The 20259-nt window shown below is 39.8% G+C and overlaps 1 protein-coding gene across 4 annotated transcripts in view; it reads right to left on the reverse strand.

The window, feature by feature from the left end:
- Window positions 1–744: 744 nt before the first annotated feature.
- Window positions 745–20259, reverse strand: part of ankib1a (ankyrin repeat and IBR domain containing 1a) — a 166867-nt gene continuing 147352 nt past the window's right edge. The window contains exons 16-20 of one of the 4 annotated variants that reach the window (XM_068012293.1): window positions 12114–12292; window positions 10476–10506; window positions 7516–7624; window positions 4835–4965; window positions 745–3716 (exon numbers count right to left, since the gene is read on the reverse strand). In XM_068012293.1, coding sequence (XP_067868394.1) covers window positions 2979–3716; window positions 4835–4965; window positions 7516–7624; window positions 10476–10506; window positions 12114–12292 — 1188 coding nt within the window. In that variant the 3' untranslated portion in view covers window positions 745–2978. Of the gene's footprint in view, window positions 3717–4834; window positions 4966–7515; window positions 7625–10475; window positions 10507–10918; window positions 10971–12113; window positions 12293–20259 lie in introns of all 4 variants that reach the window. The other 3 variants (XM_068012303.1, XM_068012283.1, XM_068012310.1) reach the window with 3 other exon arrangements.

Raw genomic sequence — 20259 nt, forward strand, 5'->3', positions numbered from 1 at the left:
CAGGTCATTACCATTCACTGCATAAAAACGTTCTTCCTCACATTCCCCCTGCAATTCTTGCCCAAAACCTTAAATCTGTGTCCCCTCGTTTGTACCATCAATTAATGGAACAGTTTTTCCTTGTCTAACTTATCTAAGCCTGTCATAATCTTGTACATTTCCATCAAATCTCCTTTGCTCCAGGGGGAACAACCCCAGCTTTTACAACCCAACCTTGGAACTAAAATCCCCCATCCCTGGTAGTTAAAGATTACGTTCTAAAACACAGTCCCCAACTGTGCTGGTTCATGGAAGAGCTAATGCTTGGAAGTATGCAAATGAGTTGAGATAAAACAAGGAAGAAAAACACTTTGCAAAACTAGCCTGTATCACTGATTGTGACCAAAGTGGAAACTTTGGGCCGTTATGTTTATCTACTAGATCAAGGCTCTTTTATTTATATTTCATATTTGTGTATAGAGGGGGGAAATAATCCAAGATGTGGTACTCACTTCTAACAGAGCCTGTTGGAGAGTGACCACAACACTGGGTGATTTTTTTCCAGTTCTTAACTAGGAATTAGGGCCATTTATAGTGCCTCTACCAATGCCTCGATTGAGACTAGCTAACTCAGCAATCTCCAACCCTGTCCATATTCTCAGTTGCTAACTGTATAAAGTTTCTGAAACATTAGGGAAGCCCAGCATATTTTCTATTAAAGCATGATAATGTTGAACAAACTTTAAACATTGATATTAACAAAACTCCAGAAATGTGAGTTTATTATAAATATTAATTTACAACTGTGTTGCTCAAACTGCTATCCATTTCCATGATATTACACTTAACAAAAGAAAAATTATACTTTGAAGACAGCGAGTAAATATAGGAACTGCAGTTTTCACTGAAACCAACAGCATTAGAATGAACTGAATTTTATTGTTTGACGTCAGAGGAATACTTCGACTTGCAAAATTTAAAACAGAATTACAGGAGCTTGAGAAAGAAAGAGAAAATGAAAATACAGGCTCTTTTCACAAATTCAAGTAGGTGGCCCTGTTACAAAGTTAAACCATTTCCAGATTTTAATTCTTTAGAACAGTATGTCCAATCAAAAAAATGAATTTTGTATCCAGTTTAACTGTTAGTTTAAAATGATTCTTTGCATTGGCCAAACATCGAAATATTATTGTATCCATATATAAAGTGGGAATGTATCAAGTATAGTACTATGAAAGTGCAAATAGTAGCATTTCTGTTGAGATAAATCCAGGTTGACAGTTGGCTTCAGTATTATAAAATTCCCATTGCCTTAAAAAATAGTTCCGCAATTTTTTCAGATTTTCAAATTAATCCAAGACATTTTAAATTTGTAACAGAATATACAAATTAAAATCTGAATGACCTTGTGGCCACGTACAGCCAACATTACACAGAATGGACCATGGTTCAAATTCCACAAATTAAACAATGGTTTTACAAAAACAAAACCCCACAAAAACTATTAACTTCATATACAACAGCCGTACATTTCTCAACTTTGCAGTACATATTCAATGCCATGTAAAACATCTTTTTTATTTCCAATATCAAACTGAAGTTACTTCAATACAACACTACGTTGTCACACACTGACTCAAGGTAAAACCAAACTCTAAGAGAAACATTTCAAACTTAAACCAGTTACATATCTTGGGCTTTGCATGGTTTATATTTAAGCTCCAAATTTTAAAAACTGAATTAAATTCTCCAAGTTAAAAAAGCAACTTGGTTTAAATCATGATGGTTTTAAAAATAAAAACTTTAATAAAAATTAGCACAATTAGTTTATTCCAGATAACGACTTAGTGCTTGGAAAAGCTTGATTTTTTTTTTGTACACCAACCAAATTTTAATATTCTGTGAAACTTGCGACTTCAAAATTCCACAGAACAATATCTAATATTTGATGCAAAACTGTCCTCCCAAAATACAATTGGCAATAATCAAGCTAAACTAATTTCAGTCATACATGTGTTGGTCTGATCTTAAAGTGGTAGTCTCTGATGATTCAAAAACATGTGGCAACCAACCGTGTGGGTCAGGCAAAGGCACAATGATGGACTGACTGAGTAGGCCAGGCATTTGATTGACTGTTGTGGCTTTCATATCATTTTTACTTTTTTGCCTATAAGGGATGGCTTTGCATTTGAGAAATCTTAGGCCTATATTTCAAGTCTATTTCTTAAGACCAGTGGCACTGACAGTGCTTTTTAATAGAATACTTCTTTATAGCGAGGAAAAGACTATGATTGCACTTACAATAAAGTGTCTGTGGAGTTCAAACGCAGTGCGCCTGTTAATATCCACTTCTGATTCTTTTAAATAAACTGTTTTAAAACAGCAACCACTTAACAAATCAAAGCGCAAGCTACATTTCTGCAGCAACCATGCTACTTGACTTCCAATTAGCATCTATTTCCACAAAAACATGCCACCTCCAGGAGATGACTTCAAAGAGTTTTGATTAGTTCAGACTAGTGCAGGCACAAGCTGAATGCAATAAAGTTAGACTAAATTGGTTTCAATTGCTTAAGTTTTGGCACCACATTTCACTTGTAGTCGGCAGTGCTTACTTTCCTCTGCAATCAGTTTAGAAGGATTCCAACAGGCTCCCTATAGTGCATTTCTTGGTGATACCTACAGTACTGTAGGATAAGATAGCCTCACTTCTGTGTTTCTATCATCAGTAATTTTACTGTAGTTTAGATCCTTTAGTTGGTAAGTACAATAAGTTAAAGACCAAGGATCTAAAAGATTTATGTTCTTCATTGAAAACTCAAGGACTGATACAAAACTGACAACTAACTGAGATAGCCTTTTGAGGGCTCTAACTTTTTATGGACTCCTATCATTGCTGAGTTCTTCCGCACTCCTACAGTCTGTCAGTCTAGAATTCATGCTGATCTAAGCTTTAGGGACACAACGCAACTGACTGCAAGATACCTGTACTGCTGCAGTTACACCAAATGAATTTGTTCTTCCCACTCATTTGATGAGTTATCCTGCTGGGAGTCATCACCCAAAAATATTACACTTCTGTTCTCACTCACACCTGATGTTTCTGCCTGTGGCTCAGGTTTTGTAGCACCAATACTTTCCAAAGAATAGGCTTCATCAGCTTGGGTTCCTCGACCTTCATTCATGACTGCAGCTTCAAACAGTGCATGGTCTTCGTGAAGGCTCTGTAACATTTCCTCAAGTCTGCTTGATCCTTGTTCCTCTCCACTGCTGAGTTGATGGGAGTTTATGTCAGTTTCAGACGATGCTGAAGGGATTAATGCAATGCTCTGAGGATTCATGTCATGGAACCATGCCATGATATTACCAAGGAGATTTGCATTCATAACAGGGTCTGCATCTGTGGATTCAGTACCTTCAGGAGATGGAAAAAATCTACTGTGTACATCAGAAGGTTGAGAGCTACTAAACCTGTTGGGGTAAGGATCACTGTTGCCCAGTCTCATCAAGCTGCCTTCCAAATCCACCAGCTGAGAGTTGCTCAAAGCTCTAGCAGTTTCCGTGCTTCTCTGGGCTGCATCAAGCCTTGAAGGTAAAGAAGTACCAATGGCCCCTAAAGATAGCTCGTTGTTAAGGAACTCCTGTGGCTCACCACCCGCTGCAAGGGCAGATTCTTGCAGAGACAGCTGGATAGCTAGCAGGATATTTGGGTCATCATCATCAAGGGAGCTCAAAGCCTACCAAAAAGGAAACAATTTTATCATCATAATTGCCAAGGCTTTATTGAGATTTTTTCTGTATATTCTTGTATGCAGATTAAAATCTATTTCAGCTGTTGCAGTATAATCTCAACAGTGAAACATAGCAGACCACCTCAACCAGCGTATATGTTTTAGCTTGAAACACATAATAGATAAAATAGGATTACTGAGATACAGGTGCATTTTAAGTTCAAATCTGTACTTAGGAATGTAAGAAAGAGAAGCAGGTGTCGGCCATTTGGTAACAACACGTTTTGTATATTGCAGACAAATCATTGATAATTACATGGGAGCGTGGGGGAGAAGGGGTTTGCCGAAGTGTTCTTTTGTCCAAAATATCAGGGAGGCCGAATGGTAGATGTTTCTCTTGGTAGATGTACTTAAGTAATGATGCAAAGTACTGCACCTACAATTCCCAACTTTGATTGGCCATCAGGGAGATGCTGAGCAGAAGTGGGTACTACACCTAATTGCAGAACAACCTTTGCAGAGAACTGGCAGCAAGTCACTATGATGTGTGACACTCGGAAAGAAATGGGAAGTCATGGAATGGTCAATAAAAGGGAAAAACCAAAGAAATGAAATACGTTCATACCAAACTGCCTTCTATGGATCTGAATTTGTACCCACTTTTACTTCAATGCTGTAATGGCCAATGTTTTAAAAAAAACTATACATTCATAGGAACTAAATACATGCAAGAAAGAAAGTTTTCTATGGATCCCTCTTTTGACAGCTTTTACATTTTGTAGGAGGCATAGTTGATAGGAAGTTAACAAATTAATTTCCAACTCACAGCTCTTCAGCTTTGGTTTCTGTGATAGCAAGAACCAGATTTGAGATTATTGATTAAGTATAAGTTATGATCTCAAACTCTGCTGTTAACAATGAAATACCTAAAACTAGATTGTGAAAGGATTTTTTTTCCCCTATAGATCCCCGTAAAAGGTAAAGTGTTTAGTTATGAGGTAGAACATTGCATGAATATAAACAAAATAAATTCAATTGGGTAAAAGATTTGTATTTATATCTTATTAAAACATGCAGCAAAGCAAAGATGGTGGAAGGATAGTGGATTGCACCAAGAGAGGTACCTGCAGAGAATCCTGGTTCTCAGAATGACTGACAGGTGTATAGTCATGAAGCGAAGAGCTGTGCAGAATACTCATTGATGCTGAACTCACCATGGAAGTACCATGTCGTCTGCTGTTGCCTTCATGGGTATCTATAATCAAGCAACAAAATAAATCAGACTGCTGTAGTACATTTAAGTCAAGACTGAAGGGATGTATTAGATTAGAGATACAGCACTGAAACAGGCCCTTCGGCCCACCGAGTCTGTGCCGAACATCAACCACCCATTTATACTAATCCTACACTAATCCCATATTCCTACCAAACATCCCCACCTGTCCCTATATTTCCCTACCACCTACCTATACTAGTGACAATTTATAATGGCCAATTTACCTATCAACCTGCAAGTCTTTTGGCTTGTGGGAGGAAACCGGAGCACCCGGAGAAAACCCACGCAGACACAGGGAGAACTTGCAAACTCCACACAGGCAGTACCCGGAATCGAACCCGGGTCCCTAGAGCTGTGAGGCTGCGGTGCTAACCACTGCGCCACTGTGCCGCCCCATTAAATAGTGTTAATGAATTCCTTTGTTGTCTATGGCACAACTCAGTGATTTGTAATGGCTCAAAATATATTTTTCCACAGCTGTCAACATTAGACAAAACATAATTGAGATTTTCAGATGTAATGCAATTGAAAAGTTTTGTTGCTTAAAGCAAATATGGTAAAAAGCACTAAGCTACGTCCAGTATATATGCTGCAGGGACAGCTTGTGTTTTAATCTGAATTCACTATCCTGATTTTCTTCAGCAACTGTTCAACTGATTTAAATCTGCTAGTAACTGCAAAAATAAAATTTGGTTTCAAACTGGGCAGCATAGGTGTTGGCTACAGTATAAAAGTATACAGAAATGGTGAGCACTGGAAATTCAAAACAAAACTGAAGGTTTGCTTTACCATTAAATGTGGAGAGACAACAAAAGAAAACTTACTGGCTGTTGTCAGTCATTTAAAAAATATTTTAATTCATTTTATCCCAGGCAAGGTTCCACTGGTGCCTCTCAGAAACTTACGTATGTGCCCAACATTCTACCTAGCATATATTAATCACTGGAAACATCATGGCCATGCTTGCTTGTCTTCATCCACCACCCATACACATAATTCTGGTGCAAGTTGTTGGATAAAGACTAGTAGTGTGGACCCTAATCAATTTTCCCCATGCAAGGGTGAAGGAAGGGGGCAGAGTAACGAGTTATTTTGCGTCATTTCCTTTCTTCAGGTCTCCAAGAGCTAAATGCCAGTCCCTGGTTGACAATAAGCAGGTGACTACCGGTACTTCTGCTGCTCTGGAGTTTCAACTAGAACCTGCCCAATGGCACAGAGATCAGGAGATTATTGTGGGGGGAATTTTGGAATGAATACATATTATACCATACTGTGGCACAACATAATGAAGTATAAAATAGGGGCAGTCCAGTGGCGCAGTGGTTAGCACCGCAGCCTCACAGCTCCAGGGACCCAGGTTCGATTCTGGGTACTGCCTGTGTGGAGTTTGCAAGTTCTCCCTGTGACCGCGTGGGTTTTCGCCGGGTGCTCCGGTTTCCTCCCACAGCCAACGACTTGCAGGTGATAGGTAAATTGGCCATTGTAAATTGCCCCTAGTGTAGGTAAGTGGTTGGGAATATGTGATTACTGTAGGGTTGGTATAAATGGGTGGTTTTGGTCAGCACAGACTCGGTGGGCTGAAGGGCCTGTTTCAGTGCTGTATCTCAAAAAAAAAATAAATAAATAAATGCACAACTTAAAAAAAATTCCTCTCACATTATATCCAGCACAACTGTTGGCTAATACTGTCTGTGAGAACGGTTTAAGAATTGGTCTAAGATATTTGCTTAAGGATCCTTGGGTACTAGAATCTACCCTTTTTATATATGGTATGCAAATTTCAGATAGCAATAGAAAATACCTCAGCAAACCTGCATATATGCAGTTGTCTTACAGTTGGTTGGTGAAAGAGACAAGAGGGAGAGGCAAAAAGTTTTTAATAACCATACATTTGAGGCTTTTATTTTGTCATTTAGAGATAACATTACTGTGACCAAGTAACTCCTGATATTTGAGTAGTTCTAATATTACAATGTTAATGTAGGTTTCAGTGCCACAATGTGTGAACTGAAGACTTCAGAAATAATTAGCTCAGGAAAAATTCTTATTTTTTTCAAATCTATTGGCATCCTTAAGATTAAAAGCACAAATTACAAAGTATACTGATTAATAAAAGTAGTGGATATAATCAAACACTTCTATTCCATATAAGCATGACTAAGAATGCTTCAAGCTTGCTGTACAATGTACCCAAGCTTGGAAGAATATTCTAATTATGGTAGTGTTTAATTTCTGCTTCCCATACTTTCCAAGTAACAAGTTTTCTAAATGAAAGGCTGTTTTGTGTTTCGACCTCAGCAAAACTAGGCTCGAGACTACCCAAACTCAGTTTTATTGGGAACTTTATAGACAGAGTGAAGTTAGTAATCCCATCACTCTGGCCCAGATGTGAAAGGCAAGTTCCAGTTCAATGTACCACTTAATCTGCAAAGGCACTGAAGTGTGTACTTCAATTAAAAAAAAATCAGTGTTCAGCTGAGTCTAAATTTAGCAAAATTATGAATAATTAGTTTGCACTGTAACTGTTACCTATTGTACTATCACTGGGATCTTCAGGATCTGGAGTGTTACTGCGAAGGCTATGCATATCTCGTCGTCGTTGCCTATGCCGTCGTCTGTACTGAAATTCAGCATATTCCTAAACACAGAAAATAAACAATAGCATTGTTAGTAAAAATTGTACTGACAGTTGAACATACATTTATAAAATAGTAAAAATTGTTATGCCAGTGGGCACTTCCAGTCTATTATATCCTGTCAACTGGTGTCATTATAAATGTGCATGTCCTGCCCAGTGGTGGCATGATACCACCTCAGTTTTGCACCTCCCAGTTCTGTACAGAAACTTCTATGCGAAAGCTAATCGTACTGTGCTGTTTCTCAAACTGTTGTATGTTTTACTATTTAATTATAATTATAAATTCAAAGTATATCATATAAAAAAAGGAACGAATACATGACTTCAAAATAGTGACCAATTATGTCTGCACGTCCTTGTCTAATCATTCCCCATCTACCAAATTTGCTATATCTGAAAACTACGTGATCCTGACACAATGTGCAACATCATGAAGGATAGGCCAGTAAAAGTTAAATTTGAGGACTTAAGTATCTTTTGGCTTGAGGAAAGCAAACATTTTATCATTTATGTTTCTGCTGATGTGAAAATTCTATTAAAAATTGAGCTTTTATCCCCTGCCTATTTCTTCCTCATTTTTCACATATAGCCCTAGAAAAGTGAGCCTCAGGTAGCTTTTGAGCAGAGGGCAATACAACAGAGGCTAACCTGTTCTCATTTGATAACCACACAAACATATTTTCTAGGTGTCACTGGGAAATGATCAGTGAGGGGACAAAGGAACTTGTACCTTTTTCTCCTTAGTCCAATGATGCTAACACTAATTGTAACACCCTAACTGCTGCTCCTATGATCAGTTGATTTAGTTCAAACCAAGAAATCAACCCGTGACCTTTGGGTTTGTATGGCACTGTACCCCACATAGTGTATCTCTTCCAACCAGATTAGTGTTGTTCAATGACAGCACTTTAGCCATGTGCATTAATTTTAGTGAAAACACCTGGTACACAATACATGTACTTCATATGTATATTTAATTAACAAATATTTACCACTATTCAGTGTGAACCTTGCAGTTTCTTTCACCAACGTTTGGAATTCTAGCATGAATTTACCAGACAGTACACCTTAGTGCAGCTTTTTGGTTTATGTACAGCAGTTGCAAGCAGTATTTTGACTTCAGCCTCATGGCTCAGAATGTTGACTCTAGACCTGCCCCAGCTCTCCATTCAGCATGTGGTTGGACATGTTTGACCTTTTCCACTACATCCTTTCTATTGGGAGTTGTTGGTTATTGGTTGGGCTTGCTTTCTTCTGCTGGTCTGGAGCAGTTACTTTGATTGGATGAGCTGACTACGACAGCTCCCCGTCTGTACAATGATGCTGGTGTCTCCATAGTGCAGTCTAATGTTTTCATCCATGTTACACATTATATTAACAAATAACCAATAAGCAGTAACCAAGGAAGTAAAGCACACAATAATCAAAATACTCGCACTCTTTTCCTCTTACCACTTTACCAATACACACACAAAAAGGTTTAAGTGCACACACATACACCATGCAAATATATGATTTCATCACATGTCCAAAGATGTCTATTATAAAAGCAAAGATGTCTATTACTCATTTTTTACATACTAATAAAAAATGCAATTAGCCACATCCGGTTTCTCCATATGTGACTTGTGGCTAACATATTGAACACTGAACTAGATCACCAGGAAGTAAAAATTAAACTTCTAAAATATTTAAAAAATCTTCAGCAATATGTAATAAATTGTCCATCACATGCTGAAGTAGAAAAGCTGAACCTAGTCACATTTAGATGCAAGGAGAAACTTAACAGCTCCTGCCAAAGCATTACATTTTCACATTACTTTACAAACATTAAAAAAAATTATATTGTTCAACTAATTCTAATTGTTGCCAAAGCCCAACATAAATTTAACTTACCCAAATAAACCAAAACTATTTTCATCAATTTAAGAATGGTATCAGTTCTTTCAAACAAATTTGTCGTGCTCCCTTCAGTACCACAACTCTCAACTTTATAGTATTCCATCACAATTAGAGCAGAACCACTCAAGCGTTAAGATTTGTCTTGGTGCAGACATGTCAATTTTTCCACAATGATGTCTATTCATGACAGTTTAACATTCAAAACTCTTAATGATCTTATTCACTCCGTACCTATGGATTAAATGGAAGTATTCCAAAATCATAATAGAAAAGAAAAAAAAATGAAATGCCAGTGGAATTAAAGTAATACTATGCAGTATGAACCAGTCCTGGAAATGGTGCAAATGTGATGGTACATTTGTCACACGTTTTAACAATCTGTCCTGTGATTAGAAATCACATTTAAGAAAGGCTGAAAGACAGGCAACAAGTGACATTGCACGTTTGTGGAATCAAATTGTTAAGAAAAAATAATAGTCTAGTTACTCTCAACATCTCATGGCTGGGAAGTTTGGGGCTTACAATACTGCATAAAGAATAGTAGATATGATTTTATATCCAGTGCTTCAGACTAGGGTGCTTTGATATACGGACCGGTTATAACACTGGGTGCTCGCCTTCCAAGTTTTTATACATAAATAAATCTAAACTCAATGCACTGCCAGGAAATACTCGTGTGTGAAAGCTGCAATTCCACTTCATATAACTAAGTGGTGGATCAGAAAATGATCCTGTAATGAAAAAATAACCTGTTTAGATGAGCTGAGAATAAATAAATGAATACTTTGATGGTGGATTGACGGACACAATTTCAACAGCTATGGTCATCTCAAAGAAAGTCAACATTAACTAGAATCAAAGATTGCAATAGAAATCACTTAAAGGAGCTGTCCTGTACAATTAATGCAGCCTAAACAGGCTTTTAAATATATATTATAAAAACCCTTACCTGCAGGCCTTCTACGTCTTGTCCTCCATACCTGCAGGCCGTTTTGCATAAAAAAAATAAAAAGTAAAAAAAAAAAATTATTTTTTAGTATAGTACACCCGCAAAAGGTTGGCACCCGGTCTATGTGTCTTCCAGAGTTGGGCACAGAGACAGAAAGTAGTGAACCTACTGTCTGTCTCTAAACCAAGCGCTGCTTATAAAATGGGGTCAGGCTGCAGAAATGGTACGTTGTAGTGGACAAGCCTGGCACAGAGAGAAGTGTTCATTTTAGTTAATGTAAGGTAAAACAAAAGTCTACATTTCTAAATAAATAATTGTTAGCAGAATTGGTGGCACCATTCACTATCATCACCTATTCAGGATAGCTCCTTTAAATAAAGGTCCTCCTAAAAACTCTGCACTGAAAGGGCTATGTGATATAACCGCAAGCAGTGTATACCTACCTCCGGTGATGCAAAACCTAAATATTCCCAATCCCAGGTTCCACCAGCAAAACTGTAACAAACAATTCAAAATTCTGTCAATATGATAGTGGCAGTTAATGTGAACTGAGTTACATGGGTAGCCAATAATAACAGTTTTTGAATTAATGACCAACATCTGTAATTCATTAGATTGTTTTAAAGTAAAACAACTGAAGTAAAATACTCTATTGTGCTACAATTATTTGTGAATGAATGCACTATTAAAGTACAATGGAGGGCTAATACAGAAAAAGCAAGAAACATTTCTTGTAACAGCACTGTACTATGATGAAGCTTCAACCGAATATTTTTCCATTAAGTTATTTAAATTATGAGGTGATCTAAATTTAAGCCAAAAATTTTGAACTACTTTTCTGTTTCAAAAAAGAAAATTTACAGATTAAGCCCAAAATATAGTCTTCATTCATAAGCAGAAAAACAAGGGGAAAAAGTTGTCCCCTATTTATCACTATATATACTGGTGGTCTGTTGTATTCAGGATGTACTGTTAACATACAAGTAAGCAGTCTGCATATTTATGCTCATTAATGCCTTCAGCACATAGAAAGGAAAAATGCAGGGTGCTCTCCTTTTGCTAAATGTCGCTTCTGTTTGGATGAGATTTCGGTTTCATAGATTTCTCAGCAAAAAGTCATGGCAGGGAGATGGCCAGTGTCCCATCTAAACAGACACAATGGTTTCCCACTTTAATTTTCTTAAACATAGGTTACAAATGCCACCTGGGTAATGGTAAGTGGCAACAGCACATGTATTTGTCTACATCCATGAAACGGATAATCATTAAAAAGATCAAATTGTTTAATGGACACAAATTAATTTTGTTTGGAAATTCTAATGGACAGGATAATGGACCAGGGGTACATCGGATTGGGCTAAAACTGATCTTTGTAACTGTCCAAATACAGAACTTGCATGTTGACAATTATGAAACTGAATTTGTAGACATAATACAAGTGCAAGGAAGCTATTGGTACACTAGTGGTTTTGATCTTGTACCACTTTCATCGCCAAGGGTAGCTTTTCCTGGTTAAAGAAAAATCCTTTCACTGAATTACTATAGACCTTAACGCAACAGAGCAACGCATGCCCTTAAATTCAATGGCTTTGCTTGAAAATAATTCCATTCTTAATGATATTTTGACTGGACAAGTACCTGCGTCTCTGTACTTCAGGCGAGTCTGCAGGGGCAACACCACGGGCCACCGAGGCCAGAAACTCTTGTCTTTTCTGCTGAACAAGACATGCTGCTCGGATGATTTTATGGCGAGGAGTACGGAGGTATGGTCGGTTTACTTTCTGAGCTAGGTCCTCAGTTACCATCTCTAGGTCTGTCTGTTTGAATAAAGTGGATGTAAATTACATCACTTTACAAGATCACCCAAATGTAACCTGCTGGATAAAGGGTGGTATGGTGGATTAAGAACATAGCTCCATTTGCTTCTGGATCTTGGGATTTCAGTTTAAATGGCAGGGATACAAAAGTGTCCTGAACCATGAAGGGACATGAATGAAATGGCTTTATGCATTATCAATATGAATCCTAATGAGTCTATCACACCAAACATTTTTAATAAGACACTTTGAATAATTATATTGTGCAGCCATAAAGATTATAAAGGCCTGGCATTTTACATATACAAGGTTTTCTTGCAAAGGAGGGAAAAATTCAAAACTTCAATTATCTGAAAGATGCATGTCCTATAAGAAACAGGAACACAAGTTGAAAAAGATATTCAAAGCAGTTGGTGCTAAGCTATTATTGATTTTGGTTCCCCACTCCATTTGACCAAGTACTAAATCGCCTTCAGCTGAATCTTCCCTTGGTTTAGAATAACAAAGAACAAAGAACAGTACAGCACAGGTACAGGCCATTCGGCCCTCCAAGCCTGCGCCGATCTTGATGCCTGCCTAAACTAAAACATTCTGCACTTCCGGGGACTGTATCCCTCTATTCCCTTCCTATTCATGTATTTGTCAAGATGCCTCTTAAACGTCACTATCGTACCTGCTTCCACCACCTCCCCCGGCAGCAAGTTCCAGGCACTCACCACCCTCTGTGTAAAGAACTTGCCTCGCACATCCCCTCTAAACTTTGCCCCTCGCACCTTAAACCTATGCCCCCGAGTAACTGACTCTTCCACCCTAGGAAAAGCTTCTGACTATCCACTCTGTCCATGCCACTCATAACTTTGTAAACCTCTATCATGTCGCCCCTCCACCTCCGTCGTTCCAGTGAAAACAACCCGAGTTTATCCAACCTCTCCTCATAGCTAATGCCCTCCAGACCAGGCAACATCCTGGTAAACCTCTTCTGTACCCTCTCCAAAGCCTCCACGTCCTTCTGGTAGTGTGGCGACCAGAATTGCACGCAATATTCCAAGTGTGGCCCAACTAAAGTTCTGTACAGCTGCAGCATGACTTGCCAATTTTTATACTCTATGCCCCGACCGATGAAGGCAAGCATGCCGTATGCCTTCTTGACTACCTTATACACACGTGTTGCCACTTTCAGTGACCTGTGGACCTGTACGCCCAGATCTCTCTGCCTGTCAATACTCCAAAGGGTTCTGCCATTTACTGTATACTTCCCACCTGCATTAGACCTTCCAAAATGCATTACCTCACATTTGTCCGGATTAAACTCCACCTGCCATTTCTCCGCCCAAGTCTCCAACCGATCTATATCCTGCTGTATCCTCTGACAATCCTCAAAACTATCCGCAACTCCACCAACCTTTGTGTCATCTGCAAACTTACTAATCAGACCAGCTACATTTTCCTCCAAATCATTTATATATACTACAAACAGCAAAGGTCCCAGCACTGATCCCTGCGGAACACCACTAGTCACATCCCTCCATTCAGAAAAGCACCCTTCCACTGCTATCCTCTGTCTTCTATGACAGAGCCAGTTCTGTATCCATCTTGCCAGCTCACCTCTGATCCAGTGTGACTTCACCTTTTGTACCAGTCTGCCATGAGGGACCTTGTCAAAGGCTTTACTGAAGTCCATATAGATAACATCTACTGCCCTTCCTTCATCAATCATCTTTGTCACTTCCTCAAAAAACTCAATCAAATTAGTGAGACATGACCTCCCCTTCACAAAACCATGCTGCCTCTCGCTAATATGTTTGTTTGTTTCCAAATGGGAGTAAATCCTGTCCCAAAGAATCCTCTCCAATAATTTCCCTACCACTGACGTAAGGCTCACCGGCCGAGAATTTCCTGGATTATCCTTGCTACCCTTCTTAAACAAAGGAACAACATTGGCTATTCTCCAGTCCTCTGGGACCTCACCTGTAGCCAATGGGGATGCAAAGATTTCGTTCAAGGCCCCAGCAATTTGTTCCCTTGCCTCCCTCAGTATTCTGGGGTAGATCCCATCAGGCCCTGGGGACTTATCTACCTTAATGCTTTGCAAGACACCCAACAACTCCTCCTTTTTGATAATGAGATGACTGAGACTATGTACACTCCCTTCCCTAGGCTCATCATCCATCAAGTCCTTCTCCTTGGTGAATACTGATGCAAAGTACTCATTTAGTACCTCGCCCATTTCCTCTGGCTCCACACATAGATTTCCTTCTCTGTCCTTGAGTGGGCCAACCCTTTCCCCAGTTACCCTCTTGCTCTTTATATATGTATAAAAAGCCTTGGGATTTTCCTTAATCCTGTTTGCCAATGACTTTTCATGACCCCTTTTAGCCCTCCTAACTCCTTAAGTTCCTTCCTACTGTCTTTATATTCCTCAAGGGATTAGTCTGTTCCTAGCCTTCCAGCCCTTACAAATGCTTCCTTTTTCTTTTTGACTAGGCTCACAATATCCCGCGTTATCCAAGGTTCCGGAAACTTGCCAAACTTATCCTTCTTCCTCACAGGAACGTGCTGGTCCTGGATTCTAACCAACTGATGTTTGAAAGACTCCCACATATCAGATGTTGATTTACCCTCAAACAGCCGCCCCCAATCTAAATTCTTCAGTTCCTCCACTTTGGATAAGGTAGCATCAGACAGCACTAGACAATGGTTGGCTGTGTCTGTCCTTTCTTTGCTGCTGCATCTAGAAACATTACAAGTCCAAAGTCACTGGAAACTGTACCATTATTACTCAGACTGAACTCTTAAATAACTCTAAGTATAACATTGTTATAATCTTTAATTCTCTACATATCCTGATTGTGATAAGCAACTCCCAAATGTTAAAGAGACACCCCTCAAAAATCCAATTATAAAAGTATTCTGGTTAAGTGAAATCACTTTGGGTAGGTGTGTTGGGGGCGGGGGGACGGGAGAGAAGAGAGGAGGAGAAAAGAGGTGCAATTTCAGTGCGAGAGCTCCCTCACCCACACAACAATCATCAATGCTATACTGCATAACAGCTCAAGTATTTAGCCAAGAATGAAATGCTCCGTCAGAACTATTAGCCTAGTATTCCTGACCAGGATCAGAGTTACCAGTGTAAATCAGGTGGCCAGGAAATTCTGTTCTACCAGTACAAAGTAGAATTCCTGAAGGCCTAAGCCTGTGCTCTACATGTGTCCTTGCTGAAATACATCTAATCGACAGGAAGGGATTTCATTCTCTTATTGTGTAGCTCGATTGCACCCAGAACTGCAGTATGCAAAAGAATGTTTACTTCCTGGGAATTGGATGATGCCTACATTTTAAGGCATCAAGTCTGCAGCCCAGAAAGGCTTCTGGAGGAGGACATCCTCTGCAGCCATGGCTCATGATATCTGAGCAGCTCTCCAGAACACAAGCTGAGCATTTGTATAATGAAGTCCATATATGTTTCGGAGTAATGGTTAAGCGCACCATTGGCATGTTGATGGAAAACTAGAGGTGTCAATCGGGGGACTTGCTACAAACTAGACTAGCTGGGGTGTCGAAGATCATGGTTGTGTGCTGAATGATTTACAATTCTGCCTCATTAAAAGATCTCATCACGGAAACTCTAGAGCTGAATGCCCTCATTGGCAGTAATGGATCATCAAGAGGAATCATAGAAACTTACAGCACAGAAAGAGTAAGACACCCAAAACAGACCCATGGGTAAAACCATTAGAAACAACCTCCCAATTTGAAAAACATCCAACCACTATCAACACCCTTTGCTTCCTGTCACTGAACCAATTTTGTATCCATATCACCACTTCCCCCTAATTCCATGGCCTTCCATCTTCTTAATAAAGCCACCTATATGGCACTTTGTCAAATGCCTTCTGAAAGTCCACATAAACATTTACTGCACTTCCTTGATCAACCTTTTTTGTTACCTCAAAGAATTCAATCAAGTTAGTCTCTAACACATCCCTTCAATTAACCCATGGCTTTCCAAATGAAAGTTTATTTGTCCCTAATCATGGTTTTCAATAATTTCGTCACCACTGATTTTAGGCTCACTGACTTATAGTTTCCTGGTTTACCCTCTCCCCTTTCTTGAATAGTTGCAGAACATTAGCAACCTTTCAGTTGTCTGGCACTACTCCTGTATGGGTTAAAAGACTGTACCTCTGCTACATCTACCATTACTTTGATCAGCAACGCAGCATGCATTCCATCTGGACCAGGTGACTTAGCAACTTTTAGTAATGATAATCATTTTCATACGTCTTCTCTATCTATTAGTATACTTAGCTCGAGTCGCTCTGAACAGGCTCCAGAAGCTGGCCGAGCGTGTCTACCCTGAGGCACAGTGTGGCTTTCGTGCAGAGAGATCGACTATTGACATGCTGTTCTCCCTTCGTCAGATACAGGAGAAATGCCGCGAACAGCAGATGCCCCTCTACATTGCTTTCATTGATCTCACCAAAGCCTTTGACCTCGTCAGCAGACGTGGTCTCTTCAGACTACTAGAAAAGATCGGATGTCCACCAAAGCTACTAAGTATCATCACCTCATTCCATGACAATATGAAAGGCACAATTCAACATGGTGGCTCCTCATCAGAGCCCTTTCCTATCCTGAGTGGTGTGAAACAGGGCTGTGTTCTCGCACCCACACTTTTTGGGATTTTCTTCTCCCTGCTGCTTTCACATGCGTTCAAATCCTCTGAAGAAGGAATTTTCCTCCACACAAGATCAGGGGGCAGGTTGTTCAACCTTGCCCGTCTAAGAGCGAAGTCCAAAGTACGGAAAGTGCTCATCAGAGAACTCCTCTTTGCTGACGATGCTGCTTTAACATCTCACACTGAAGAATGCCTGCAGAGTCTCATCGACAGGTTTGCGTCTGCCTGCAATGAATTTGGCCTAACCATCAGCCTCAAGAAAACGAACATCATGGGGCAGGATGTCAGAAATGCTCCATCCATCAATATTGGCGACCACGCTCTGGAAGTGGTTCAAGAGTTCACCTACCTAGGCTCAACTATCACCAGTAACCTGTCTCTAGATGCAGAAATCAACAAGCGTATGGGTAAGGCTTCCACTGCTATGTTCAGACTGGCCAAGAGAGTGTGGGAAAATGGCGCACTGACACGGAACACAAAAGTCCGAGTGTATCAGGCCTGTGTCCTCAGTACCTTGCTCTACGGCAGCGAGGCCTGGACAACGTATGCCAGCCAAGAGCGACGTCTCAATTCATTCCATCTTCGCTGCCTTCGGAGAATACTTGGCATCAGGTGGCAGGACTATATCTCCAACACAGAAGTCCTTGAAGCGGCCAACATCCCCAGCTTATACACACTACTGAGTCAGCGGCGCTTGAGATGGCTTGGCCATGTGAGCCGCATGGAAGATGGCAGGATCCCCAAAGACACATTGTACAGCGAGCTCGCCACTGGTATCAGACCCACCGGCCGTCCATGTCTCCGTTATAAAGACGTCTGCAAACGCGACATGAAATCGTGTGACATTGATCACAAGTCGTGGGAGTCAGTTGCCAGCATTCGCCAGAGCTGGCGGGCAGCCATAAAGACAGGGCTAAATTGTGGCGAGTCGAAGAGACTTAGTAGTTGGCAGGAAAAAAGACAGAGGCGCAAGGGGAGAGCCAACTGTCCAACAGCCCCAACAAACAAATTTCTCTGCAGCACCTGTGGAAGAGCCTGTTACTCCAGAATTGGCCTTTATAGCCACTCCAGGCGCTGCTTCACAAACCACTGACCACCTCCAGGCGCGTATCCATTGTCTCTCGAGATAAGGAGGCCCAAAAGAAAAAAGAAAGAAAAGAAGTATACTGTCCAGAATTTCTTTTTCCTCTTTTAGTGTAATCTTCGCACATCACCCGCTTCCTTCGTGAAGACGGATGCAAAGTATTAATTTAAAACTTTAGCCATGTATTCTTCCTTGGTGTGAAATTTCCTTTTGGGTCCTTAACAGGTGCAACCTTTTCCTTAGCTAACCTCTTGCACTTTATATGTTTATAAAATGTTTCATGGTTCAATTTAATGTTGCTTGCTAATCGTTTTTCATAACCTCTCTTTGCCTCCTGTACTCACCAGAATCATCTTGGTTATTAACTGAATCTTGCTCCTGTCATTTGTCAAAAACTTTCTTTTTCTATTTCATTTTAAACTTTCATTTGTCATCTGGGAATTAGCATTAGCTTTGAATGCTCTTTCTTTTTCCTTCAAGGAATATGCCTAGCTTGTACCTGAACTATCTCTTCCCTGAGTGCCCTCCATTGCTCCGTTCCTATTATTAGGAATGTGGTAGCAGGGCACTTAGAAAATCCTAACAGTCTCCATAGATTGGAAGGTAACAATTATAACCTCACTGTTCAAGAAAAGGATAGGGTAAACAAGGAACTGCTGGCCAGTTAACCTGACATCAATAGCAAAGAAAAAGCTAGAATCTATTATTAAAGACATCACAGAGCACTTAGATAATCATATTATGATTATGCAGAGTCAACACATGATTTCCCTTTCATAAATCCGTTCGACAAATGTGTTACAGCTTTTTGAGGATGTAACCAGTAGATAAATAAGGCAGAACCAGTGGATTAGTGTGTTTGGATTTTCAAAAAGCATTTGATAAGGTGTCACAAAGGAAGTTATCACACAAAATTAGAGCTTATGAGATTGGAAGTAATATATTAGCATAGATTGAGGATTGGTTAATGGACTGAAAACAAAGAGTAGGAATAAACCGATAATTTTCGGATTGGTAGGCTGCAATTAGTGGGTTACTGCTAGGATCTGCGCTTGGGCCTCACCTATGTAGATGAGGGGTCTGAGTGTAAAGTATCCAAGTTTGTTGCCGATGCAAAGTTAGGTGGGAAAGTAAGCTGTGAGGAGGATGCAAAGGGATTTAGGGATATAGACAGGTTAAGTGAGTGGGCAAGACATGGCAGATGGAACATAATATGGAGAAATGTAAAGTTATCCACAGTGGCAGGAAAAATTGAAAAGCAGTTTGTCCAAACATGATCTCCCTTCTCTACCTGGCCTGCAGCAACACATTCACAGCTACATCTGAGAAGCATGGGATCTCTGCCCTCTATCTGACATTTCAAGACACTTTTAGCAATATCACTTGCTTGGATGCAGCTACAATAATGTTGGTGCTTGGCCTTCATAATTTTCCAGCATGCCATTTCTGCACCTCTTCACCACCAAGGACATCTGAATTAGCAGCATTGCTAATGCCTTGAACCCATCCACAATATTTTAATGAGGCTAACCTCAGAAATTGCAAGTCAGCACTCTGCTACACTTCCAAGTGCCATAGCTGAGCTTCAAATCCCTCTTCCTATCAACCACCAAGACCATAATATTGTTCAACTCGGATCTATCTGGCCTCCACAGTTGCTAAATCACCCGTAATTATATTATCTATGCCTTATCAGAATGTCAGTGCTATTATTTTTCTCTTCAGTCTAGATCAAACAAACACAGAATATAAGTAAAACTAAAAAACATCTCAGACTCTCAACTACATTTTATGGCACCTCTGCAACTGACTTTAAAAAAAAAATGTCTTATGAGTGTGGTATTGGTTAGCTGGGTAAGTTATGCTCTAACCACCAAAACCTAGCAACAGCTTTCAGTTTGTTTTGTAATGAGAGAAATCAGTTAATTTATATTTTCACAGTAATGTACAACACTTAAAAATTCTTCCCACATTTCTGCTAAGGATTTCCAGTGTATACACATTCTTATACACATTCTAATGAAGTAATCCCCCCAAACAATTCAGATTGATCAACAAGAACTAATGGGGGAGGTACACGGTGGAACTCTGAACAGTTTGTATGAAGTCTGAAAAATATACATCCTCCTGTACTGCAAACATTGAAGAAATACTCTCAAATGAAAATAATTTAATGCAAACAATGCAGATAGTGCATAGTCCCAC

Source organism: Heterodontus francisci, chromosome 2 (genome assembly GCF_036365525.1).
Source record: "Heterodontus francisci isolate sHetFra1 chromosome 2, sHetFra1.hap1, whole genome shotgun sequence".
NCBI lineage: Eukaryota > Metazoa > Chordata > Chondrichthyes > Heterodontiformes > Heterodontidae > Heterodontus > Heterodontus francisci.